The 27,534-nt window shown below is 45.6% G+C and overlaps 1 protein-coding gene across 7 annotated transcripts in view; it reads left to right on the forward strand.

Annotated features, from left to right (window-relative positions):
* The window catches only part of LOC112246858 (ELAV-like protein 4), an 89,885-nt gene that overhangs the window by 43,645 nt on the left and 18,706 nt on the right, over positions 1 to 27,534 (forward strand). For 5 of the 7 annotated variants that reach the window (XM_024415616.2, XM_024415474.2, XM_024415762.2 and 2 more), the window contains 3 exons: positions 11,646 to 11,749; positions 15,532 to 15,685; positions 26,461 to 26,695. In XM_024415616.2, coding sequence (XP_024271384.1) covers positions 11,646 to 11,749; positions 15,532 to 15,685; positions 26,461 to 26,695 — 493 coding nt within the window. The remainder of the gene's footprint in view (positions 1 to 11,645; positions 11,750 to 15,531; positions 15,686 to 26,460; positions 26,696 to 27,534) is intronic. The other 2 variants (XM_024415688.2, XM_024415546.2) reach the window with 1 other exon arrangement.

A 27,534-nucleotide genomic window follows, 5' to 3' on the forward strand; every position in this document is an offset into this window, starting at 1 on the left:
AACTCTGAAACCATCTCCCCTAGCATCCCCCAAACTCTGAAACTATCTCCCCTAGCATCCCACAAACTCTGAAACTATCTCCCCTAGCATCCCACAAACTCTGGAACTCGCTCCCCCTAGCATCCCCAAACTCTGAAACTCTCTCCCCTAGCATCATCCAAACTCTGAAACTCTCTCCCCTAGCATCCCCCAAACTCTGAAACTCTCTCCCCTAGCATCATCCAAACTCTGAAACTATCTCCCACTAGCATCCCCCAAACTCTGGAACTCTCTCCCCTAGCATCATCCAAACTCTGAAACTCTCTCCCCCTAGCATCCCCCAAACTCTGAAACTCTCTCCACCTAGCATCATCCAAACTCTGAAACTATCTCCCCTAGCATCCCACAAACTCTGGAACTCTCTCCCCTAGCATCCCACAAACTCTGGAACTCTCTCCCTAGCATCCCCCAAACTCTGAAACCATCTCCCCTAGCATCCCCCAAACTCTGAAACTATCTCCCCTAGCATCCCACAAACTCTGGAACTCGCTCCCTAGCATCCCCCAAACTCTGGAACTCTCTCCCCTAGCATCCCCCAAACTCTGAAACTCTCTCCCCCTAGCATCATCCAAACTCTGAAACTCTCTCCCCTAGCATCCCCAAACTCTGAAACTATCTCCCCTAGCATCCCCCAAACTCTGAAACTATCCCCCTAGCATCCCACAAACTCTGGAACTATCTCCCTAGCATCCCCCAAACTCTGAAACTCTCTCCCCATAGCATCCCACAAACTCTGAAACCATCTCCCCTAGCATCCCCCAAACTCTGAAACTATCTCCCCTAGCATCCCACAAACTCTGAAACTATCTCCCCTAGCATCCCACAAACTCTGGAACTCGCTCCCCTAGCATCCCCCAAACTCTGAAACTCTCTCCCCTAGCATCATCCAAACTCTGAAACTATCTCCCACTAGCATCCCCCAAACTCTGGAACTCTCTCCCCTAGCATCATCCAAACTCTGAAACTCTCTCCCCTAGCATCCCCCAAACTCTGAAACTCTCTCCCTAGCATCATCCAAACTCTGAAACTATCTCCCCTAGCATCCCACAAACTCTGGAACTCTCTCCCCTAGCATCCCACAAACTCTGGAACTCTCTCCCCTAGCATCCCCCAAACTCTGGAACTCTCTCCCCCAGCATCATCCAAACTCTGAAACTCTCTCCCCTAGCATCCCACAAACTCTGGAACTCGCTCCCCTAGCATCCCCCAAACTCTGGAACTCTCTCCCCTAGCATCCCCCAAACTCTGAAACTCTCTCCCCTAGCATCATCCAAACTCTGAAACTCTCTCCCCTAGCATCCCCCAAACTCTGAAACTATCTCCCCTAGCATCCCCAAACTCTGAAACTATCCCCCTAGCATCCCACAAACTCTGGAACTATCTCCCCTAGCATCCCCCAAACTCTGAAACTCTCTCCCCATAGCATCCCCCAAACTCTGAAACTCTCTCCCCTAGCATCATCCAAACTCTGAAACTCTCTCCCCTAGCATCCCCCAAACTCTGAAACTCTCTCACCCTAGCATCCCACAAACTCTGGAACTCGCTCCTCCTAGCATCCCCCAAACTCTGGAACTCTCTCCCCCAGCATCATCCAAACTCTGAAACTCTCTCCCCTAGCATCCCACAAACTCTGGAACTCGCTCTCCCTAGCATCCCCCAAACTCTGGAACTCTCTCCCTAGCATCCCCCAAACTCTGAAACTCTCTCCCCTAGCATCATCCAAACTCTGAAACTCTCTCCCCTAGCATCCCCCAAACTCTGAAACTATCTCCCCTAGCATCCCCCAAACTCTGAAACTCTCTCCCCATAGCATCCCACAAACTCTGAAACCATCTCCCCTAGCATACCCCAAACTCTGAAACTATCTCCCCTAGCATCCCACAAACTCTGGAACTCTCTCCTCTAGCATCTCACAAACTCTCGAACTCTCTCCCCTAGCATCATCCAAACTCTGAAACTATCTCCCCTAGCATCCCACAAACTCTGGAACTCGCTCCCCTAGCATCCCCCAAACTCTGGAACTCGCTCCCCTAGCATCATCCAAACTCTGAAACTCTCTCCCCCTAGCATCCTCCAAACTCTGAAACTCTCTCCCCTAGCATCCCCCAAACTCTGGAACTCTCTCCCCTAGCATCATCCAAACTCTGAAACTCTCTCCCCTAGCATCCCCCAAACTCTGAAACTCTCTCCCCCTAGCATCCCCCAAACTCTGAAACTCTCTCCCCTAGCATCCCACAAACTCTGGAACTCTCTCCCTCTAGCATCCCACAAACTCTGGAACTCTCTCCCCTAGCATCCCACAAACTCTGGAACTCTCTCCCCTAGCATCCCCCAAACTCTGAAACTATCTCGCCCTAGCATCCCCCAAACTCGGGAACTCTCTCCCCTAGCATCATCCAAACTCTGAAACTATCTCCCCTAGCATCCCACAAACTCTGGAACTCTCTCCCCCTAGCATCCCACAAACTCTGGAACTCTCTCCCCTAGCATCCCCCAAACTCTGAAACTATCTCCCCTAGCATCCCCCAAACTCTGAAACTATCTCCCTAGCATCCCACAAACTCTGGAACTCGCTCCCCCTAGCATCCCCCAAACTCTGGAACTCTCTCCCCTAGCATCCCCCAAACTCTGAAACTCTCTCCCCCTAGCATCCCACAAACTCTGGAACTCTCTCCCTCTAGCATCCCACAAACTCTGGAACTATCCCCCTAGCATCCCACAAACTCTGGAACTATCTCCCCTAGCATCCCCCAAACTCTGAAACTCTCTCCCCATAGCATCCCACAAACTCTGAAACCATCTCCCCTAGCATCCCCCAAACTCTGAAACTATCTCCCCCTAGCATCCCACAAACTCTGAAACTATCTCCCCTAGCATCCCACAAACTCTGGAACTCGCTCCCCTAGCATCCCCAAACTCTGAAACTCTCTCCCTAGCATCATCCAAACTCTGAAACTATCTCCCACTAGCATCCCCCAAACTCTGGAACTCTCTCCCCCTAGCATCATCCAAACTCTGAAACTCTCTCCCCTAGCATCCCCCAAACTCTGAAACTCTCTCCCTAGCATCATCCAAACTCTGAAACTATCTCCCCTAGCATCCCACAAACTCTGGAACTCTCTCCCCTAGCATCCCACAAACTCTGGAACTCTCTCCCCTAGCATCCCCCAAACTCTGGAACTCTCTCCCCCAGCATCATCCAAACTCTGAAACTCTCTCCCCCTAGCATCCCACAAACTCTGGAACTCGCTCCCCCTAGCATCCCCAAACTCTGGAACTCTCTCCCCTAGCATCCCCAAACTCTGAAACTCTCTCCCCTAGCATCATCCAAACTCTGAAACTCTCTCCCCTAGCATCCCCCAAACTCTGAAACTATCTCCCTAGCATCCCCCAAACTCTGAAACTATCCCCCTAGCATCCCACAAACTCTGGAACTATCTCCCCTAGCATCCCCCAAACTCTGAAACTCTCTCCCCATAGCATCCCCCAAACTCTGAAACTCTCTCCCTAGCATCATCCAAACTCTGAAACTCTCTCCCCTAGCATCCCCCAAACTCTGAAACTCTCTCACCCTAGCATCCCACAAACTCTGGAACTCGCTCCTCCTAGCATCCCCCAAACTCTGGAACTCTCTCCCCCAGCATCATCCAAACTCTGAAACTCTCTCCCCTAGCATCCCACAAACTCTGGAACTCGCTCTCCCTAGCATCCCCCAAACTCTGGAACTCTCTCCCCTAGCATCCCCCAAACTCTGAAACTCTCTCCCCTAGCATCATCCAAACTCTGAAACTCTCTCCCCCTAGCATCCCCCAAACTCTGAAACTATCTCCCCTAGCATCCCCCAAACTCTGAAACTCTCTCCCCATAGCATCCCACAAACTCTGAAACCATCTCCCCCTAGCATACCCCAAACTCTGAAACTATCTCCCCTAGCATCCCACAAACTCTGGAACTCTCTCCCCCTAGCATCATCCAAACTCTGAAACTATCTCCCCTAGCATCTCACAAACTCTGGAACTATCTCCCCCTAGCATCTCACAAACTCTCGAACTCTCTCCCCTAGCATCATCCAAACTCTGAAACTATCTCCCCTAGCATCCCACAAACTCTGGAACTCGCTCCCCTAGCATCCCCCAAACTCTGGAACTCGCTCCCCTAGCATCATCCAAACTCTGAAACTCTCTCCCCTAGCATCCTCCAAACTCTGAAACTCTCTCCCCTAGCATCCCCAAACTCTGGAACTCTCCCCCTAGCATCATCCAAACTCTGAAACTCTCTCCCCTAGCATCCCCCAAACTCTGAAACTCTCTCCCCCTAGCATCCCCAAACTCTGAAACTCTCTCCCCTAGCATCCCACAAACTCTGGAACTCTCTCCCTCTAGCATCCCACAAACTCTGGAACTCTCTCCCCTAGCATCCCACAAACTCTGGAACTCTCTCCCCCTAGCATCCCCCAAACTCTGAAACTATCTCGCCCTAGCATCCCCCAAACTCGGGAACTCTCTCCCCTAGCATCATCCAAACTCTGAAACTATCTCCCCTAGCATCCCACAAACTCTGGAACTCTCTCCCCTAGCATCCCACAAACTCTGGAACTCTCTCCCCTAGCATCCCCCAAACTCTGAAACTATCTCCCCTAGCATCCCCCAAACTCTGAAACTATCTCCCCTAGCATCCCACAAACTCTGGAACTCGCTCCCCTAGCATCCCCCAAACTCTGGAACTCTCTCCCCCTAGCATCATCCAAACTCTGAAACTCTCTCCCCTAGCATCCCCCAAACTCTGAAACTATCTCCCCTAGCATCCCCCAAACTCTGAAACTATCTCCCCTAGCATCCCACAAACTCTGAAACTATCTCCCTCTAGCATCCCCCAAACTCTGAAACTCTCTCCCCTAGCATCATCCAAACTCTGAAACTCTCTCCCTAGCATCCCCCAAACTCTGAAACTCTCTCCCTAGCATCCCAAAACTCTGGAACTCCCTCCCTAGCATCCCCCAAATCTCTGAAACTCTCTCCCCTAGCATCATCCAAACTCTGAAACTATCTCCCCTAGCATCCCACAAACTCTGGAACTCTCTCCCCTAGCATCCCACAAACTCTGGAACTCTCTCCCCTAGCATCCCCAAACTCTGAAACTATCTCACCCTAGCATCCCACAAACTCTGGAACTCGCTCCCCTAGCATCCCCCAAACTCTGGAACTCTCTCCCCCAGCATCATCCAAACTCTGAAACTCTCTCCCCTAGCATCCCACAAACTCTGGAACTCGCTCCCCTAGCATCACCCAAACTCTGGAACTCTCTCCCCTAGCATCCCCAAACTCTGAAACTCTCTCCCCTAGCATCATCCAAACTCTGAAACTCTCTCCCCTAGCATCCCCAAACTCTGAAACTATCTCCCCTAGCATCCCCCAAACTCTGAAACTATCCCCCTAGCATCCCACAAACTCTGGAACTATCTCCCCTAGCATCCCCCAAAGTCTGAAACTCTCTCCCCATAGCATCCCACAAACTCTGAAACCATCTCCCCTAGCATCCCCCAAACTCTGAAACTATCTCCCTAGCATCCCACAAACTCTGAAACTATCTCCCCTAGCATCCCACCAACTCTGGAACTCGCTCCCCTAGCATCCCCCAAACTCTGAAACTCTCTCCCCTAGCATCATCCAAACTCTGAAACTCTCTCCCCTAGCATCCCCCAAACTCTGAAACTCTCTCCCCTAGCATCCCACAAACTCTGGAACTCGCTCCTCCTAGCATCCCCCAAACTCTGGAACTCTCTCCCCCAGCATCATCCAAACTCTGAAACTCTCTCCCCTAGCATCCCACAAACTCTGGAACTCGCTCCCCGAGCATCCCCAAACTCTGAAACTATCTCGCCCTAGCATCCCCCAAACTCGGGAACTCTCTCCCCTAGCATCCCCCAAACTCTGAAACTCTCTCCCCCTAGCATCCCACAAACTCTGGAACTCACTCCCCTAGCATCCCCCAAACTCTGGAACTCTCTCCCCTAGCATCCCCAAACTCTAAAACCATCTCCCCATAGCATCCCAAAACTCTGGAACTCTCTCCCCTAGCATCCCCCAAACTCTGAAACTCTCTCCCCCTAGCATCCCCCAAACTCTGAAACTATCTCCCCTAGCATCCCACAAACTCTGGAACTCTCTCCCCCTAAACATCTCACAAATTCTGTAACTATCTCCCCCTAAGCATCCCGTCAAATTCTGTAACTCTCTCCCCTAGCGTCCCAGCATCCTGCAACTCTGACTCTATTGCACCTTCAAAAACAATTTCAAATCCCACCTATTCGGTCTGGCTTTCCCCTCAACTAGCTAAGCTAAGTAGCTTTTTGTTATTTTATTGTCTTATTCTTGTTTTTGTTTTTACTCTTTGCTGTACACTGTCCTTGGGTTTTTTGAAAGGCGCTTTACATGTAACATTTTAGTAATTTAGTAGACGCTCTTATCCAGAGCGACTTATAGATAGTGCATTCATCTTAAGATAGCTAGGTTGGACAACCACATATCACAGGCATAGAAAGTACATTTTCCCTCAATAACTTAGCTATCAGTAGAGTCAGAGCTGGGGGAGGGGGCTGGGTGTGAAGTGCATGTGCTGGTAAAATTATTATTATTATTATTATTATATTATCATCTGACATCTTCCCTAAAGCCAGGTATTGCAGACTAGACAGGCCCATAAGTGCAGACGCCAGCAGGGAGTTTTAGCGTTCCAGGCCTAAAAACACCCTTGCTCTCTCCTCCATTCTCCCCCCACTCTCTGTGCTGTTTGAGTGGCCCATACCTGGGAAAGAGAGTGGGCCAGTCCCCTGTGGGCCTCAGATCTGGAGGGCCTGAGGGCCGGGCTGGCTCATCACTGGTCCCCTCCCTCTCTGCAGGACTCCCCCGGCTCTGGCTGCTGCTGTCACTGTTGTCATATCCAGGCCTGACGTCACGGAGCTGGGGTGTCCCAGATTCTCTCCTGCTACGCTGCTATCTTCCCAGACATCCCACACATTTCAGGCTTCCATCCAACTCACCTCAGGCAGCAGCCACCGATGGGGAGGAGGGAGGAGGGGTGGGTGGGAGACTCCTACATATTACAGTTGCTGCTACCTTGCCAACCCCAGAGAACAGACATCTGAGCGGAGCCAGTGTATGTGTGCTACTTTTTATTTGGTCAGCATTTTAGTCATACTAATGTAAGCACATAAAGCAACAGTAAGGCTGTATTAGCATTTGAATGCCATTATAGTCAAAGGTTTGACCTAATATAGTCAAAGGTTTGACCATTATAGTCAAAGGTTTGACCTAATATTTGTCAATTGTACAGTGTTGTACTGTTTCTATAAGCTAATAGAGAAAAACAGTAAAACATATCCAAAAAGGCAATGGTAAATAGTGGCATACAAAATGTGCTTAATAGCCCTGAGTACACGTTTGCTATAATTAAATTACTTTTGCTATTTACGGCCAGTCAGAATGAACTGAGCCTCTGTCAGCTTTTCTTATTAAAAGCACTTACCGCAGCAACCAGTAAGTGGTTTATGTAGATTCAAAGTATGAATTGTGAATGTATATTCAATCATATCATAATTCTGCACATTAGGTAGTTTAACTTAGGAGATTAGCAAACGAACATTGTTGTACTCTCTCCTCCCATCTAAAAACATAATACTGAACTGGGAACTTCTATAAGTTTGTAAAAGTGTATATTTTATCATCTGCATTTTAGTTGGTGAATTTTCCCACAAATATTTTGAAGGGTGCTGGTCCGTCAAAAATAGCACCATCCCAAGTTGCTATTGCAGCAAGGGCAAATTGTTAAGGAACCAACACAATGATACACATCTGTTTTGACAAACAGAAAGGTTCTTTGTTCCTCCATATCTTAAATGTGGCCAAATGTAAGACTGACCAAACCAATTTGCCTGTTTCTACCTTAGGAACCTGGTGCTATCAAGGTATGTTATCATCAGCTGTTCATAGCACTGTCATCCTGTGCACAGTGCACTTTTCCCCTCTCATCCCTTGGCATCTTATATGACAGACTGAAGCCATGTTCACTGACAGGGAGGAAGTGGGAACTCAGGGACAGACCATGGGGACTTAGAAAGAAGAGGTCAGGTTAGGATATAATAATGTCTGTCATATTAATACAGAACATCACAATGTTGTCTTAACCATTGTGAAATATTAAGGAAATTCATGTTTATTTTTATTAAGGGCACAATCACAGAAGGATATATGGCCCCAGCAGGCAAGTCTGTGTGTGTGTGTGTGTGTGTGTGTGTGTGTGTGTGTGTGTGTGTGTGTGTGTGTGTGTGTGTGTGTGTGTGTGTGTGTGTGTGTGTGTGTGTGTGTGTGTGTGTGTGTGTGTGTGTGTGTGTGTGTGAGGGGGGGGCACTATAAGTCACCACGTGGGGAGAGTCAGGACACCTGCTGGAAACACACCCATTTTCTCATCTCACACATTCGGGAGCCTGCTGCTCTTCATGAAACAAATAATGGCTTAGTCATACTGTAGCACCACCGAGAGGAGCCACTCACTGGAAATAGCAGTGATTTGCCAAGGAAAAACATTTGGTACACTTGTACCTATTTCCCTCTTCTATTTATTTTTGACTGTACATGGAGCGGTGAAGACCTGGTGAGGTGGTCTCAATTACCCCGGCCCTCTCTCTCGTTAGTAGTGATTTGAGCTATAATGGGACAGCTGTTATGAAGCATTATGGCACTACTGTGGTAATGTCACAACTAATGAGCTCAATTATCCCCACGCTCGCCCGCTACGAATCAACGCACCACTCTGGATCACGAAGAGGGGGGGATCCACTATGTCACACACAACTACTAGCCCTGTGCTTTCAGCTCGACTCATCCTAATGAAGGAGCTGGGCACGGTCCCACCACTGACATTACTAAGCTGTTTATTTATGAAAAATATCCCTTTAATGGATGTTAAGCATTGTCTTTGTACATGTTGTTCAAACGCCTCCAGATTTGAAGATGGATGGAAATGCTGTGGTTAGGAACAGAAAGTCAAGCAAAATGAAGATCTTTCATCATTAAAAACTCATTATAACAGCAATGCATCATTTCAGTTTGCAGATTTAATTGACAGTTAAAATATATATACATTAATGTGTCCATTAGACTAATTAAACCGCATAGGGATCATGTTCAGTTTGCTCCTCCATTAAAGGGTATTTATTATCTTAATGGGTTCTTTCAGCTTCCTGAGATGCATTTTTTTCAGCTGTTTGTCTATAATATCCTTTATGGCACTCAGCCTTTCTAGTAATACATTGATCTAGATTCCTTATATATCTCACACAGTAAACAACCAGAAAATACTCCTTTGTATAAAGATATAAAACATTTAAGGCTTGTGCTAAGACACCTGTGCTATCTTATTGTGTACTGCTATTTAGTGATCTTACAGTAGTAGCTTTGCTGTATTGTGTAGAACTGTGTTAAGGCATGCTGTATGCTATGCTGCGCCGTGCTTGGATGATCTGTTCTGTACCGTGCTGTGCTGTGCTAGACCTGCGTGTTTATTTCAGGCAGGCAGCATGCTGGGTTGAATCTGCTGGGCTGCGTGCGCACGGAGCGAGCCGTTGTTGTAACAGGCCTAGATGAGTTTGCCTGCATATGTTGGCCCACAGTTAGTGCACCGCTGCTTTCTGTCCTTGTCAGGGTGTGTGTGTGTGAGGCGTGTGTGTACATTCTCTTCATTGCATAACCTTGAGCACTGTATTCTCTTCCCGCAGCTCATAGTTTGCTCCGATAATTTCAACATTTTCTTAACTTGCATGTACAGTATACATACAGTATGAGTGTGTTTGTCTGTGCGTTGGCGTTGTCTCCGGAAGGCAGCCAGCCCATGGCCGCCTGCTGTGGGCTGCTCTCTTACTGGTGGGTGGAATCCCCTCTTGGAGCTGCCTCGTGCTGAAAGCAGCTGCCTCGCCCCATCTCTCCACTCACCTGGGGAGTGGTGCCAGGCAGTTGGGGGTGCGGACACATCCCAATCTCCCCTTCAGCCTTGCCAAGGTGGGATTAGGCACAGTGATTGGTGCAAACTCCCAAAGACACACTGAACTGTGGACACCACCAGAAACGGAGGGAAAGTGTACAAACAGTACATACAGTACACACAGTACATGTGTACACACAAAATATGCACACACACACACTGTGGTACTGTATCATTAACCACAACCCAGCACATCCAGGCAGATATGTATGAATACTGTGGGACTGTATCATTATCCACAACCCAGCACATCCAGGCAGATCTGTATGAGTACTGTGGGACTGTATCATTATCCACAACCCAGCACATCCAGGCAGATCTGTATGAGTACTGTGGGACTGTATCATTAGCCACGACCCAGCACATCCAGGCAGATTTGTATGAGTACTGTGGGACTGTATCATTATCCACAACTCAGCACATCCAGGCAGATCTGTATGAGTACTGTGGGACTGTATCATTATCCTCAACCCAGCACATCCAGGCAGATCTGTATGAGTACTGTGGGACTGTATCATTATCCACAACCCATCACATCCAGGCAGATCTGTATGAGTACTGTGGGACTGTATCATTATCCACAACCCAGCACATCCAGGCAGATCTGTATGAGTACTGTGGGACTGTATCATTATCCACAACCCAGCACATCCAGGCAGATCTGTATGAGTACTGTGGGACTGTATCATTATCCACAACCCAGCACATCCAGGCAGATCTGTATGAGTGCGCTTCGGAAGCACACTTCATTTCTGCTAACACTTTGTAAACTACGCTTGTCGAGCCTTAAATTCTCCTTGTGAAGCAGCGGAAGGGGGAGGAGGAAGGTGACAGGGAGTGGGGAGCCGCTCAGCAGTTGGCTGTGTTGGCTAATTATTGTCAACCCACATTGAGGAGTATGAGAAGAGAAGTCTTTGCAAAAGGCACTTTGATATTGAACACATATCCACAGGCCCGCGGATGTATTGGCGTTAACGGCGTAGTTCTATTTTAGTGTCCTAACTTTCCGAAGGGTGCTGTCAGATCAGTGTCAGCGAGATGAGCGGTAAAAATTGCTGTGAACCAATGAAATTCTCTCCAGGACACAAGGTTTTTAATAAACAATGGGGAAATGATAATCCAGGGTAATCCACTGAAAGTGAGAGAGAAGCATCGTGTTTCATGTGAGGAGTACAGCTCCATTTTGTCCCTAAGCTGCAGCCTGCCTGCCTATTTATTTGGTGCTAGGACAGCGCTGTTCTACATTTGTGATTCACTTTGTCTATCCACTGTGGACTTACTGTTGTCTGTTTCTTTTAATGGCTATAAGTGCGGTGTTCCACTTGGACTTGCCAGACACTTGTGTTGCAATTTTTTTGTAACTATCACACAGCTACAACGGCTCTGGGCGTCTGTTGAAAGTCAACTAGCTCATGAAAGCAAGCAATGCCTGAAAGAAATATCTAGAGATGTCAGGAAAATATTGAGTCAAAGAAAATATGATATTAACGACACTATTGTATCTGTACCATTTTAATACATACTGGGTAGAATTCTGTATTGTAAAAATGCTCTTCTGTCTTGTTTTACAGGGCAGAGTCTAGGCTATGGGTTTGTCAACTACATCGACCCAAAGGATGCAGAGAAAGCCATCAACACATTAAACGGACTCAGACTTCAAACCAAAACTATTAAGGTAAGTCTGATTGGAAAACACCTTCTGTACACTGAATATCAATTCACCCAGCGTTCATGTGATAAGGACTGCACTGCTTCAGTTTCCATGTAGATTGTAGGAATTCTGGGTAGTGACTGAGGCGATTCAGACTAATTTGCATACATGCAGAGAGAATTTAAATGAAAGAGTGACTGAATCAAAGAGTCAGAAGCATTAAAAGCCGTGAGGTATAACTGATATGCTAATTAATTTATAAACGTCAAAATGTGAAGGTGAAATTAGAAAGATTTTCAGACAGAGTAAGGAAAACACATTTATTAAATGCTGCCCAAAGTTAAATAGAGGACTCCAATTTATATTACATTGGTTGGGACGTCAAATAAAGATGAAGGGTAAATGGAGAGAGTATAATTGAATTAGTAGTATGGTTCTATTAGTGTACTCAACATCCATTTTATATAGTAGGCCTACTTTATCTCTACTTGTTGAGCAGAAAAACTATATTCTCTCATATAGCTCCGTTATGCTGTTCGCTTTAAGCCATACTGTAATCTGTCTGCTACCATAATCCAAACTCTCTCAGTAACATATTTCTAAATCTAATCAGATCGGATTACCCTGCCGAGCTGAATGGGAAAAGCCCATACAGAATCCCCAATCCCTCGACAGCCTTGAACATGATAGGTCAACATTGTGAAGGGAAGCAGCCACACCAGATCAACACAGCTCGGCCTGTTTTCAATCCAGCACAGTGCTTTGAGAGGCAAGGTCATGGGGAGACAGCCAACCAGAGCTGTGTGTGTGCCTGCGCACATCCGTGTGCGTGTCAGTGTGATGCAATCAGCATGACCCACAGTTATTCCTGCGCAGGTCTCACCCACTGAGCGTAGCTGACAGGAGTTAGGATGAGTCACAGGGTCTGTGTGTGTATCGTCCCTCTGCCACTCTCGCTCGCTAATGTACTCTGCTGAGATGGGGCCCCAGAAGGCCAAGCTAGCACCCAGGCTCCCAACCCACGCTACTGTACCAGTGACGCTCCTCGGTCCTCCCCAGTCCCCTTGCACCAGACATGTTTTTACGAAGCCAGCTAACTTAGGAATCACAAGCATGCCATGGCCAGTCCCCTTGGGCTAGAGAGAAGAGCCTTCTGCCTGTTTTCTTGATGACGCTGTCAAAAACCATAACATATTCAGAGCTAAACATATGCATACGCACCCTCACGCTCTCATCCCACCTCCAGCCCTAGCACAGCCTCTTTCCTCCCACAGCTTGTGTAATAAAGCAGGAGCAATCTTCCGTGTCTATCATCCTGGAGCAGACACACAGTCCAAAGAGCAAGCACACCAGTAAGTGACGTCCGCTTCCCTCACCCACACAGCGTTCTTCCCCTCTTGCTCTCTTTCTCTCACACACACAGCGTTCCACATCGTACAGCTCCCTCGGTCTGTCTCTGTCCATCTTATCCAGTCAGACGGAGCAGCATCTAGACTTCACCCTGGCTCTCAGTTATAGCAGCAGAGTACCTTTCTGCATGAGAGAGTATTCTTGCCACTGCATAACCCATTATTTTGACTGCGCTACCTATATCAATAAGCCTTTTCTGAGTAGCAATGAAGAAAAAGGACAATTTTACAACTTCTAGTAAGTGTGTTCAAGGTCATTATCTTCTTGAAATATCCATTCAGTGCTACGGGCCTTTCTTTTTGCACCAGAGGTTATCTTAAGCTGCCATGAAAATGAAGACAGACTCCCTAATAGCAGCAGACAGCTCTGTCTTGCAGCCCAGTGTGAGGCTCTCTGGTGGGAGAGAAGAGAGAGCTGCTTGTGGTGTCACTGAACTACAGTTGATACGCCGATGTGCAGAGGAAACATTTTGAGCCCTCTTTAAAGAAGACACTTAAAGAGCTCAGTGTCTTTGATATGACTTTCCAGTTTCACACAAGGCTTCAACTGATGAAACGTGTTATTGATGTAGTATAATACTGTAGTTAATATGTAGGCTCTCGTGGTAGTGTACAGTAAGCCATTTGTGGGCGGACATAATATTCACACACTTCTCCCTTCTGGTACCCTCATAACACTTCCTCACTCTACTGCCTAGGGTGAAGACAAAGAGGAGAAGCTCAGTTCGCCCCAGAGTTTCACACACTCGGGTGGTGTCTTTCTGCAGTCTTTTTCTGTCTTTTAAAACATGTGGTTTCCTCCTCCATGACACCTCAGAGTTTCTCAGCACATCTCTGGTGCTGCTACCCTGTGGAGGTGTGAGAGGAAGGAGCCCGCTGGAGGTGAGAAGAGCAGGGCTGCACACTGGGAAAGAACACACACACAAACACGCTCGTCAAACTCCAACACACACTTCACTCTCACACACACAAGTACTTCTTACAGCTAGTGAAGGTGTTGATGGATCTGGGGCTGACTGACAGGGAGCGAAGGAAATAAAGGGATAGATTAGAAGCAAAAGGGAAAGAAGGAAAAAATGGAAGGAAAGACCGTTTGAAAGGAAAGACGGTCACTGCTGTGATCCGATTATTTTGCCTTCACAGTTAAACTGGATATCCTGTGATTATGCCGAGATGTTTTGCATATCCATCATATTTTAACAGTGTTTGATGGCTAATGCCTCTAAATGTCAAACCTAATGAAAACCCTGGATAGAAAAGCTCCCCCAGTCAGCAATGATAATCGGATTAACATTTTGAAAGAGTAAAACCAGATAGTAATCGAGAAATTAGAACAGCATTTCGACAAAGCACAGGGACTTTTTCAGGAGAGAGCTAAGATGGCAGAAGTTAAAACATCAAGGTCTTGCATAACTCCTTAAAATACTAGCTTCCAATGTAGTGTATTTATACAGCTTATATGGCCTTTGAAAATAAAAGTTAACGAAATGATAGCTTGAGATAGCTTGAGACAGGTAGGTTAGTGCGTGCTGTGACCCAGGCTAGCAGGAGAGATGACAGACAAGCTTCGACATCTGTGTGAGAGCAGGAGTGTGACGGACTGTGTGACTGTGAGAGAGAGAGAGGCGCTGTCCAAGGTGCTGGTAAGTGTGGCACACTGAAGAGAGGGTGTTGCAAAGCTGTGGAGGGATCTGTGAGAGAAGGCACCCACCTCGCTCAGCTCGCACAGTTAGAGTCAGCATAAGCCATCCTCATTCAACCCCCCCTTACCAAACTAGGATTGCCAAACCACCTCTTTTTGTCTCTTGCTCGCTTTCTCGCACGCTCTCACTCTCATCGTGCTCTCTCTCACACCCTCATACATAGGCTGTAAACACACTTTCTCTCCCATTCTCTCTCTCTCTCACACACGCACACACACACACACCTAATGTATGCGTGAGTGCATTTGTTTTTATGTCAGCATTAACAAGATGTATTGTCCAATACTTCCATATTAATGATAGGGAGGAGGGTTGATGGGGGTGAGGGTTCATGTGTGAGCCTTTCGCTACAGTACACAAATAAAATGTAAAACGACAAATGAAACAGAAGATAAATTGGCACCTACCTTTCCTCACACCTCTTCTGCGTGGGGTCTGCAAGGCTAATGTGTAAATGGATTTTAGATGAAAACTAATGTGCTAATTCAAACAAGCTCAGTCAGGTGAAGCCCTGTGATTCAAGTCATTAAAAACAAGTTACACAGACATCTCTGCCAATGCCATGGACAAAATACAATCCAATGCTGTAGGCTCAAAAGTTCTCATAGAAGTAAGACTAAAGCTATGCTACACTCATGTCCATCATCTCTTATATCTAATACCCATCTCTACCCCATTCCACCTTTCTCCTCAGGTGTCATATGCACGACCCAGCTCAGCCTCCATCCGAGACGCTAACCTGTATGTGAGTGGTCTGCCCAAGACCATGACTCAGAAGGACCTGGAGCAGCTCTTCTCCCAGTATGGACGCATCATCACCTCCCGCATCCTGGTGGACCAGGTCACAGGTATCCATGGGTCGCCTTTTCATTTATATACGCACATGCACATACGCACGCACACACCCACAGAAACCAACTCCCTAAACCAGCACTGCACACAAGCATTGGTCTAAACACGCACACAAATGCGCGCACACACATACATAAAAACACAAACGTATGTTCATCTGAGTTAATACACTCAACTCACAACCCGAGCACAGGCACACAACTAGATTAAACCATTGTCATGATGCAGAATCATGCAGCATGACTTCCATTGCACAGCTCTTAGATCCATTTCAGAGGTTTTGTCTGCCTGCGGCAGGCTCCAGTGTTATGTGTAATGTGTACTGATGAAGCAGAATGAGTGCAGCACATTGTAAGCCACACTCATTTGCCTAAGCAGAATAAATCAGACCTGGTACTGGGGCAAAGCATAGCAGAGCAGGATCAAGTTGAGAGCATGCCGGTTTATTTGCAACTACTGTATGCTTCCACAAGACCTGTTCCACGCAGCCCTCTGGGATCACAAACAACAACATGCAAAGTCAAGGCTGTGAAAAACACATCTGTTCATAAAACAACAGTACTAGCTAGCCAGCTTGATATTCTCCTAAACCCCCTAGAGTCTAAGCCTCTAGATGGCGATATATGGACTAAGCTAACATATGGAATTATTTTAATAAGATTGTCTTAAGATGGACTATTTAGCTATTTGATTAGGGAATTTTAGGACCCCTGTAGGTCTAAAAAAAGATATATATGTAAAGAAATTATTTGACGGACATTGGCCTTAATGCAGTTAGCCTACGTAGAGCAAATCGGATGAGTTCAGGTGCCTTCCACCTCAGCGCATAATGGCCGACACCGGTGGATGCGGTTGATTGAGACGCAGCCCATGCAAAAACCAGAAGTCTCTAGCTTAAACTCAGTGATTTTGATTAATAAAAGTGATCTAATTATAATGCTAATTAGACTCCAGTTTTTTTTATCTAGTCACAAACCACCGTCATAAATAAATCAAACTAGCATAGCCTTATTTGCCATGGAATAGAATGTCTGACACATTCTGGGTCTCAATAATTAATGTTATTACCATGCTTGCGCACAGTTTCAGTCTTAAGAAGCAGAACAGTTTCCCAAGCAGGTTCTTCACAAGCCCAATGCTCATCCTGCTGATCTGCCAATAGTCTCTTCTGCTTCTCCATTGTTTCCCAGCCACACTGTTGAAGGGAACAGTAGGCAGGATCATAACCTTACATGTCTCACAGTGCCAGAACCACTCCACAGAGAGACAGGCAAAGCTTCTGCCTCCTCGGATGTGCACACATGCACTCTCTCTAACACTCCTTTACTCTATTCTCCTCTCCTCTCTTCTCTCTTTCTCTTTCCCTCTCTCACACACACAGTGTCTGGCCCAGCAGCACATGCAGGCCCAGCCCAGAAATGTCTCCCCTGAGGCAGGGGGATCCGCTGGAAGAATTTTAATGACTAATTAAATTTTAGTTGCTGGTGATTAAGAAACAAGGAGGATTTTAGAGGACCCAGAGAGCTCAGCGCTGGCACATCTTCCCAGTTCACAAGTACCGCCATAAAGAGGAATGGACCGCAAATTAAAACTCTCCTGCTACTCGCACAAGTGTAACTGTGGGTGAGAGAGACAGAGGGGAAGATAGAAAGAGAAAGTTTAAAAGCTTTGCCTTTGTGCTTGACTTTTTAGTGGTTAACCATTAACATGTACAGTATAGGACAGTTAATCATGTGATTTCAACATCATTACACACACAAATGTCAAATATTATCAACAAATTGTCGTTTTTCCAAATCAGAATTTCACTCCATATGTTCAGTTTCAGACATGTCTGTTCTGACAGTAGATGCCAAGCCCACATGACTGTGGTTCAGAGTGAGCCACAAGCTCCAAAGCCCAATCTACGAATCAGTTTGGGATAAACAAATGTGCTTAAACTCACTGAAGGGGATATTTACTTCATTTTCACAGACCTTAATCAACCTGATGCAAATTGCAGTCAGTCTCCTGCTCAGTATCGTCCAGAAATAACTTTGTTGAGCCACAGTTTGCATCGTTCATAGAGAAGACAATGTTCTGTTACAAATAGTCCAAGTATTTCTGACTGAACTCACATTGACTTGACAATAAGTCAGGAATGGGGAGTTCTGTTATTACAGAGCCTTAGCGCACATGAGTGGCAATGTCCTGATCATGAAGATTCTTCTCTCCAACACAATCAGAACATCACACACGAGCCCTTTGGCTCGACCTCTCTGCAGGCCTGGCAGTCATTGCGTAACACATCAATCATGTAACCAAAGTGTTTTGTCAATATTAGTATCTTTCTCTTCTCTCCCTCTCTTTCTATTGATCCCTGCAGAATGGATATATATATTTCTTCTCTATATTGGAAGAACTATTGCGAAGCAGCATTTTTATACCGCATCACTCTCACTAACCTTTGGGAATGTTGTCAGATCATGATGTTCAATACGAACAGCTGGTTTAAGCTAACATCAATGTGAAGGAAATATAATATGGAGAGACATTGATCAATAGTTAAATATTCTGAACATCTCTGCAGGGCCCAGGCGCACAGCAGTCAGTCAATACACGTCTCATCAATGAGAGCAAATACAATTGATCCAGAGAGCTTGCTTTTACCAGTTAAACCCTTAAGTGAAAAAATGCCGGTTTCTCTTATATTACAGAGGGTTGTTGTCTACCCCTAGTCATACAGACTACTTACTATTGCTCATATATTATTATTATATATTACAATAATAAGCATGCAGAACATTCATATGCACTACACACATACAGTACCAGTCAAAAGTTAGGACACACCTACTCATTCAAGGGTTTTTCTTTATTTGTACTATTTTCTATATTGTAGTATGATAGTGAAAACATCAAACTATGAAATAACACATATGGAATCATGTAGTTACCAAACAAGTTTTAAACACATCAAAATATATTTTAGATTTTAGATTCTTCAAAGTAGCCACCCTTTGCCTTGCACACTCTTGGCATTCTCTCAACCAGCTTCACCTGGAATGCTTTTCCAATGGTCTTGAAGGAGTTCCCACATATGCTGGGCACTTGTTGGCTGCTTTTCCTTCACTCTGAGGTCCAACTCATCCCAAACCATTTCAATTGGGTTGATGTCAGGGGATTGCGGAGGCCAGGTCATCTGATGCAGCACTCCATCACTCTCCTTGGTCAAATAGCCCTTACTCAGCCTGGAGGTGTGTTGGGTCATTGTCCTGTTGAAAAACAAATGACAGTCCCACTAAGCGCAAACCAGATGGGATGTCGTATTGCTGCAGAATGCTGTGGTAGCCATGCTGGTTAAGTGTGCCTTCAATTCAAAATAAATCACTGACAGAGTCAATAGCAAAGCACCATCACATCTCCTCCATGCTTAACGGTGGGAACCACACATGCAGAGATTATCCGTTCACCTCCTCTGTGTCTCACAAAGACACAGTGGTTGGAACCAAAAATCTCAAATTTGGACTCATCAGACCAAAGGACAGATTTCCACCAGTCTAAAGTCCATTGCTCGTGTTTCTTGGCCCAAGCAAGTCTCTTCTTCTTATTGGTGTCCTTTAGTAGTGGTTTCTTTGCAGCAATTTGGCCATGAAGGCCTGATTTCACACAGTGTCCTCTGAATAGTTGATGTTGCGGTGTGTCTGTTACTTGGATTCTGTGAAGCGTTTATTTGGGCTGCAATTTCTGAGGCTGGTAACTCTAATGAACTTATCCTCCATAACTCTGGGTCTTCCTTTCCTGGGTTGGTCCTCTTGAGAGTCCGTTTCGTCATAGCGCTTGATGGTTTTTACGACTGCACTTGAAGAAACTATCAAAGTTCTTGATGTCTTCATGTCTTAAAGTAATGATGGACTGTCATTTATCTTTGCTTATTTGAGCTGTTCTTGCCATAATATGGACTTGGTCTTTTACCAAATAGTGCTGTCTTCTGTTTACCACCCCATACCTTGTCACAACACAACTGATTGTCTCAAACGCATTAAGAAGGAAATAAATTCCACAAATTCATTTTTAACAAGGCACACCTGTTAATTGAAATGGATTCCAGGTGACTACCTAATGAAGCTGGTTGAGCGAATGAGTGTGCAAAGCTGTCATCAAGGCAACGGGTGGCTGCTTTAAAGAATCTCAAATATAAAATATATTTTGATTTGTTTAACACTTTTGTGGTTACTACATTATTCCATGTGTGTTATTTCATAGTTTTGATGTCTTCACAATTATTCTGCAATGTAGAAAATAGTCAAAATAAAGAAAACCTCTGGATTGAGTCAGTGTGTCCAAATGTTTGACTGGTGCTGTACATACAACCCCTATTGAATTTCTACTTTATCAATCAGTATGTGACTTCCTCTCCATATGCGCATCTACACTCTTACAGTGGAGGTTGATGATATATGGTGTAGTACATTCTGGCTCGCATAGAATCCCCACCATGTTTGGCTAAACATCAAGACCACGTAGGTGCAAACCTGATTTATATACAGGGAAAATAAGACTTTGTACAATTCATCTCTGTCCTGGTGTCTATAACCCACCAGACTCCATAACATGGAGTGTATTACATGGTTACTTTGGCCTGTGGTCACACATAGAAGCAGACAGATGGCTTTAACTCTGCTTTTACTGAGCGGAGCAGAGAGCACCTAAGCTCTTCAAAGGTTTCTATCCCAATGCCTTTTCAAAGTCCATATGTATCTATCCCCACAAACTGAGTTACTTAAAACGAGGCCTTTTTTTTCTCTCGCTCTCTCTGATTAGGAGGTGATAAGATGTTTTTTTTCTTTCTCTAATGTATTTAATGTGACTGTTTAATAAACGTTCCATACAGTTGGCATAGCCACTTAAAAGAGTGGAATGAGAAACGGCAGCAAAATGCTCAAGTTTGGAGAGCAGAGCAAAGGCTTTCGTCAGCCACCTGGCCAGATTATCAGATCTCCAGATTTCCCAGAGGAATGTTTGTCTTATTGTCCCCGGGCTGAGAGCGTAGTGTTGGGGAGCGCCCTGGTAGTGCCCAAGTGCAGTGGGCATGCAGAATTCTTTGTCAGGGCACCAGCAGCTCCTTGCCACTGTCTTCCCTTGTTCTAGTTAGGGTTATTAATAAACCAGCCATTCTCCGTGTTCATGTGTGCTGGGAATAGATAAGCACAGGTAGAGAGTTACATAAGCCCAGCTGATTTCTGAGGAGGAAAGTGCCTGTAGACCGTTGTGCATTTGTGGCCTAATGCTGTATGGTCTGTGATAAGTGCTGGAACTGGCTGATGGTACAGGCTGCTTCCCAGACTCCCTCAGCCTGCATGTTTGCTTTGTTTCGGTATGCTGTAAAAACAAAAAAACAACCACAAAAAACAGCTGGAAGCTCATTATGTTAATGCTGAAAAAGCTAGTGACATTTTCTTTTCTCAACACTAAGACAGTCATTTCATTATTTTTTTTAAACTATTAGGTAAATTACTTCTGGGATCGTTTTGTTCGGTTTCTGCCTTGCTCGAGGAACCCCAGATGGAATCCAAATGATACCCTACATTAGATTGTCCTCTGAAGCACCAGCTGTCAGCAGTCTGACACACAGAACTGCTTGTATGAAGTCTCTCTGCCACTGTATCACAGTCACAGGGTCAAAGGTCATGGTCGCCTAACCTGCTGTGGTGTAATTGCATTAGGCCAGCCGACCTTGCAGTGCAGTAGCAGTGTTTCTCTTCATGCCCAGAATGTCTATAGGGCAGTGAAAGCAGAAATGAGAGGTGTTACTGTTAGTGGGGTCAAAGTCTCTCTCACCTCTCTCCACAGCACTGCTGTATAGGCACAATACCCTCTCACCTCTCTCCACAGCACTAGTGTACAGGCACAATACCCTCTCACCTCTCTCCACAGCACTAGTGTACAGGCACAATACCCTCTCACCTCTCTCCACAGCACTAGTGTAAAGGCACAATACCCTCTCACCTCTCTCCACAGCACTAGTGTACAGGCACAATACCCTCTCACCTCTCTCCACAGCACTAGTGTACAGGCACAATACCCTCTCACCTCTCTCCACAGCACTAGTGTAAAGGCACAATACCCTCTCACCTCTCTCCACAGCACTAGTGTACAGGCACAATACCCTCTCACCTCTCTCCACAGCACTAGTGTACAGGCACAATACCCTCTCACCTCTCTCCACAGCACTAGTGTACAGGCACAATACCCTCTCACCTCTCTCCACAGCACTAGTGTACAGGCACAATACCCTCTCACCTCTCTCCACAGCACTAGTGTACAGGCACAATACCCTCTCACCTCTCTCCACAGCACTAGTGTACAGGCACAATACCCTCTCACCTCTCTCCACAGCACTAGTGTACAGGCACAATACCCTCTCACCTCTCTCCACAGCACTAGTGTACAGGCACAATACCCTCTCACCTCTCTCCACAGCACTGCTGTATAGGCACAATACCCTCTCACCTCTCTCCACAGCACTAGTGTACAGGCACAATACCCTCTCACCTCTCTCCACAGCACTGCTGTATAGGCACAATACCCTCTCACCTCTCTCCACAGCACTAGTGTACAGGCACAATACCCTCTCACCTCTCTCCACAGCACTAGTGTACAGGCACAATACCCTCTCACCTCTCTCCACAGCACTAGTGTACAGGCACAATACCCTCTCACCTCTCTCCATAGCACTAGTGTACAGGCACAATACCCTTCTACCTCTCCACATACACAAGGACAGAGCTAGTCCCAGATACCAATGCAGTAGCCCTCCACTCTTCACACTCCTTTCTTAAAGACACCTCTTCGGTTCACCACTTCATTCAAGTGGCTGGGGTGTTTTCCTCAGATCCCACGCTGAATGTGTTTTCAGCCTTCATCTCTATGCCAAGCAATACTGGTGTGTAGACCTCTTCAAGCATCTGCATCCTGGTGCAGTTCAAGGCCATGGGTCTTAGAGGACTGGTGCTTGTCTTCTCTCTTCCAAAGAGGTGTGATCATATCCCCAAAGGAGAAGAGTCCATAGGGTGTCAACATGTATTTCACAGCTCTGAAACAGTGAAATAAGCACATTGCATCTAAAATAATGTAGTCTTATAATACAACCCCTCCTATCTTGACAGTAGTAGCTATTGGGTTTATGTAGAAAAAGGTGAACAAACAAAGCTACCCACTGGGCACAGACGTCAGTTCAGCGTCAGGTTTTGATTTACATTTGGTTGGGTTGTCAGCTAATGTGAATTCAACATGAAACCAACCCAAAAAATTCACCATGTCATTGGATTTAGGTTAAAAGTTTGGTAAACCAAAGAAAAAGCCCATATTTAAAAAGAAATATAACATTTGAACCTTTATTTAACTACGTAGTTATGTTATGTTATGAGTTTTTGCAAATTCAATCCGTTTTCCACGTTGATTCAAAGTCGTCTCATAGATTTGTGGGGTTGAATTGATGTGAAAACAATATTGATTCGACCAGTTTTTGCACAGTTGGTATGCATAAAGTGAAGTGAGCAAAACAAAGCCCAACTCTGATTTTACACACTAAGTGTACTAAACATTAGGAGCACCTTCCTAATATTAAGTTGCACCCCATCCCTTTTCCCCTTTTGCCCTCAGAACAGCCTCAATTCATTGGGGCATGGACTTTACAAGGTGTTGAAAGCATTCCACAGGGATGCTGGCCCATGTTGACTCCAATGCTTCCCACAGTTGTGTTAAGTTGGCTGGATGTCATTTGGGTGGTAGACCATTCTTGATACACACGGAAACTGTTGAGTGTGAAAAACCCAGCAGCTTTGCAGTTCTTGACACACTCAAACCGGTGTGCCTGGCACCTACTACCATACTCCGTTCACTCTCTGAATGGCACACATACACAATCCATGGCTCAATTGTCTCAAGGCTTAGAAATCATTCCTTAACCTATCTCCTCCTCTTCATCTATAGTGCATTCAGAAAGTATTCAGACCCCTTGACATTTTCTACATTTTACAGCCTTATTCTAAAATGGATTAAATACATTTTTTTCCATATCAATCTACACACAATACCCCATAATGACAAAGTGAAAACTGTTTTTTAGACATTTTTGTAAATGTATTACCATCTGCTATGAGACTCGAAATTGAGCGGAGGTGCATCCTGTTTCCATTGATCATCCTTGAGATGTTTCTAAAACTTAATTGGAGCCCACCTGTGGTAAATTCAACTGATTGGACATGATTTGGAAAGGCACACACCTGTCTATATAAGGTCCAACAGTTGACAGTGCATGTCAGAGCAGAAACCAAGCAATGAGATCGAAGGAATTGTCCCAGAAAACACAGTGGCCATTCTTAAATGGAAGAAGTTTGGAACCACCAAGACTCTTCTTAGAGCTGTCTGCCCGGCCAAACTGAGCAATTGGGGAGATGGGCCTTGGTCAGGGAGGTAACTAAGAACCCAATGGTCACACTGACAAACCTTCAGAGTTCCTCTTCGGAGATGGGAGAGCCTTCCAGAAGGACAACCATCTCAGCAGCCCTCCACCAATCAGGCCTTTATGGTAGAGTGGCCAGACGGAAGCCACTCCACAGTAAAAGGCACATGACAACCCGCTTGGAGTTTGCAAAGGTCACCTAAAGGACTCTGACCATGAGAAACAATGGTCTGGTCATCTCTGGTCTGATGAAACCAAGACTTAACTCTTTGGCCTGAATGCCAAGCATCACATCTGGAGGAAACCTGGCACCATCCCTACGGTGAAGCATGGTGGTAGCAGCATCATTCTGTGGGGATGTTTTTAAGAGGCAGGGACTGAGAAACTGGTCAGGATCGAGGGAAAGATGGCGCAAAGTACAGAGAGATCCTTGATGAAAACCTGCTCCAGAGTGCTCAGGACCTCAGACTGGGATGAAGGTTCACCTTTCAACAGGACAACAACCCTAAGCACACAGCCAAGACAACGCAGGAGTGGCTTCGGGACAAATCTCTGAACATACTTGAGTGGCCCAGCCAGAGCCCGGACTTGAACCTGATCGAACATCTCTGGAGAGACCTGAAAATAGCTGTGCTGCGACGCTCCCCATCTAAACTGAAAGCTTGAGAGGATCTGCAGAGAAGTATGGGAGAAACACCCCAAATACAGGTGTGCCAAGCTTGTAGCCTCATACCCAAGAAGACTCGAGACTGTAATTGCTGCCAAAGGTGCTTCAACAAAGTACTGAGTAAAGGGTCTGAACACTTATGTAAATCTGATATTTCTTTCTTAATTTTTTTTAATGTGCAACAAGTCTAAAAACCTGTTTTTGCTTTGTCATTACTGGGTATTGTGTGTGGATTGATGAGGGGGGTGATTTAATCAATTTTGGAATAAGGCAGTAATGTAACAAAATGGGGGAAAAGTCAAGGGGTCTGAATACTTTCCAAATGCAGTGTACACTAATTTGAAGTGGATTTAACAAGTGACATCAATAAGGGGTCATAGCTTTGACCTGGATTCACCTGGTCAGCCTATGTCATAGAAAGAGCAGGTGTTCCTCATGTTTTGTACACTCGGTGTAAAGTGACAAACAAATCAACAGAATATACAAAAACAGTATGCACTAGTTACCACCTAGGAATACCGGTATGACAGTATTTTCTCCCGAAGCAGCATTGACCCTAGTTTCACACCGGAGCCAGAGCTGTATGCCAACAATTCAAACCCCTTTGGAATAACAGGCTATGTGTTCATTATTTTCTAGCTGTGACAACCTAATTATAAATTACAGATACAGGGAAGGCAGGGAAGGGATTTGGAGAGATTGTCAAGAACGGCAGCAAGCCTCAGTGAAAATAATACAGCATTAGAGTGAATGAAAGCATTTGGCATTGGAGAGATTGTGTGTAAATATTTGTTCAGGGCTGCACATGTCAAAGGAGTCCGATTCAAGAAGACAATGAGACAGTGGAACAGAAAAACCTCAATAAGCGCAAGCAGCGTTTTGAGAGCAGAGAGCGAAATGTCAATAAAAAGTGTTTCTGTGTGTGGTGTAGAGATGCCAGTCTGTACACACACAGTATTATGCAAATAGACCTGGCAGCGTGCTGTCACTGAGCGAGCATCCCCAGGGCCAGTCAGCGAGCCTCATTAAAAATGAGAAGCCCGCATTTATGGAGCCCAACAAAAGACCTTCCGGGCAGTGCGTCTCTCAATGTTACTTTCAGGTGGCGGTCAAAATACATTGCCTTGGAAACGACTCAAATGTCACCGACAACATGACGTGAGGCCTGAGTGTGTGGCCTTCAGCTAGGAGGAGAGCTGCAGTGTGTGCTGAGTCCAAAGTGCCTCACGCAGTAGCCTCAACGAGCTGAGGAGACACAGCACTACAGCAGCTAGCACCCAAACAACATAACAGCATTTCTGCATCAGCGGGCATCAGCTCTCATACTCTTTGTGAGAGAGGAAGACAAATTAACTGTTTCTTTGACAGCACAGGAAATCATGGCTGTGCCTTCACTTTTCCCTCTGCTCTATTCTGTGTTCTTTAAGTAACCCATAAAGCAATCCCTCCCAGAATGGAAAACAAATAATTTCCAACTCATTGTATCCCCTTTACAAAACATTACTTTATACATGACTAAAAAGACAGATATCCTCTCTGTACCATGTATGAAACAGAGAACATGGGCTGTGAGATGTACAGTATGTATGTGTAGATGTGTGTGATCTAACCGGAACCACGTGAAGTAAAAGGACGCCCCTCCTGTTTGTGATGTGTTGGCCCCACAGGTGGTTCGCGGGGTGTGGGATTCATTCGCTTTGATAAGAGGATAGAGGCTGAGGAGGCCATCAAGGGGCTGAATGGACAGAAACCCTCTGGAGCTGCCGAGCCCATCACCGTCAAGTTCGCCAACAACCCCAGCCAGAAGACCAGCCAAGCCCTTCTGTCCCAGCTGTACCAGTCACCCAACCGCCGGTACCCAGGCCCCCTCCACCACCAGGCCCAGAGGTTCAGGTAAACACCTGGGGCTCACAACAAGGGTCGGGAGGTCATGGTCAGGTTCAGCCATTGGGTTATTGGTTCAGAGAGAATATAATATGTACTGTAAAGTTGAGTATGGGATTTTTATGTCTAATTGCAACGATCAACAACCTTTTGAGTCATCAATCACCAATGTGATCTCTGATTCTTGGTGCATTCAAACAAGAATGCATTTCCTGTTCCAAAAGAGTGGGTTTCCTGAAGCTCCACACATATCAGAGTAGAACTGTTCACAAGAGACAGTGGGGTTCTGTCGTTCACAATGTCTCCATCACATCACCTCATCAGATCACTCTCCTTATTCCATAATGAAACAAACGGTTATCCCCTCTTACCATCCACAGTTCATTCCCAAATAAAATATACCCCATGATACTCATGATAATCACAATGAGAAAATTCAAATTATGACCTGAACGAAAAATGTATTTCAGATTTTGGCCCAGATTACAGAAAAGTAAGACCAACAAAGTTAGGAATAAATACATTTTTTGGTTCTGCAGATTCCTCGGTCTGAGCACTCTTAGGCGATCAAGAGCTAGCTAGCTGCCTGTAATACACAAAGACCTCACTATTACAACCAACAGCCACATGACTTAACCTAACCCACAACCTCAGAAAGTGCATCACCTATCCTGTCAAAGTCGGCCATTTTCCACCATTAAATGTAAGGCCTGTTTTTCTGGTCCTCCTCTAAGAAGCAAACAAAAGAAAAGAAAAACAGTAGGTTTCAGTTATTACTGATTCTCCACATTAATAATTACAGTAATAAGTAAATTATGCTTATTATATCTAAGGTATGAGCAGGTTTT

This window comes from Oncorhynchus tshawytscha, linkage group LG01 (genome assembly GCF_018296145.1).
Source record: "Oncorhynchus tshawytscha isolate Ot180627B linkage group LG01, Otsh_v2.0, whole genome shotgun sequence".
Lineage (NCBI taxonomy): Eukaryota > Metazoa > Chordata > Actinopteri > Salmoniformes > Salmonidae > Oncorhynchus > Oncorhynchus tshawytscha.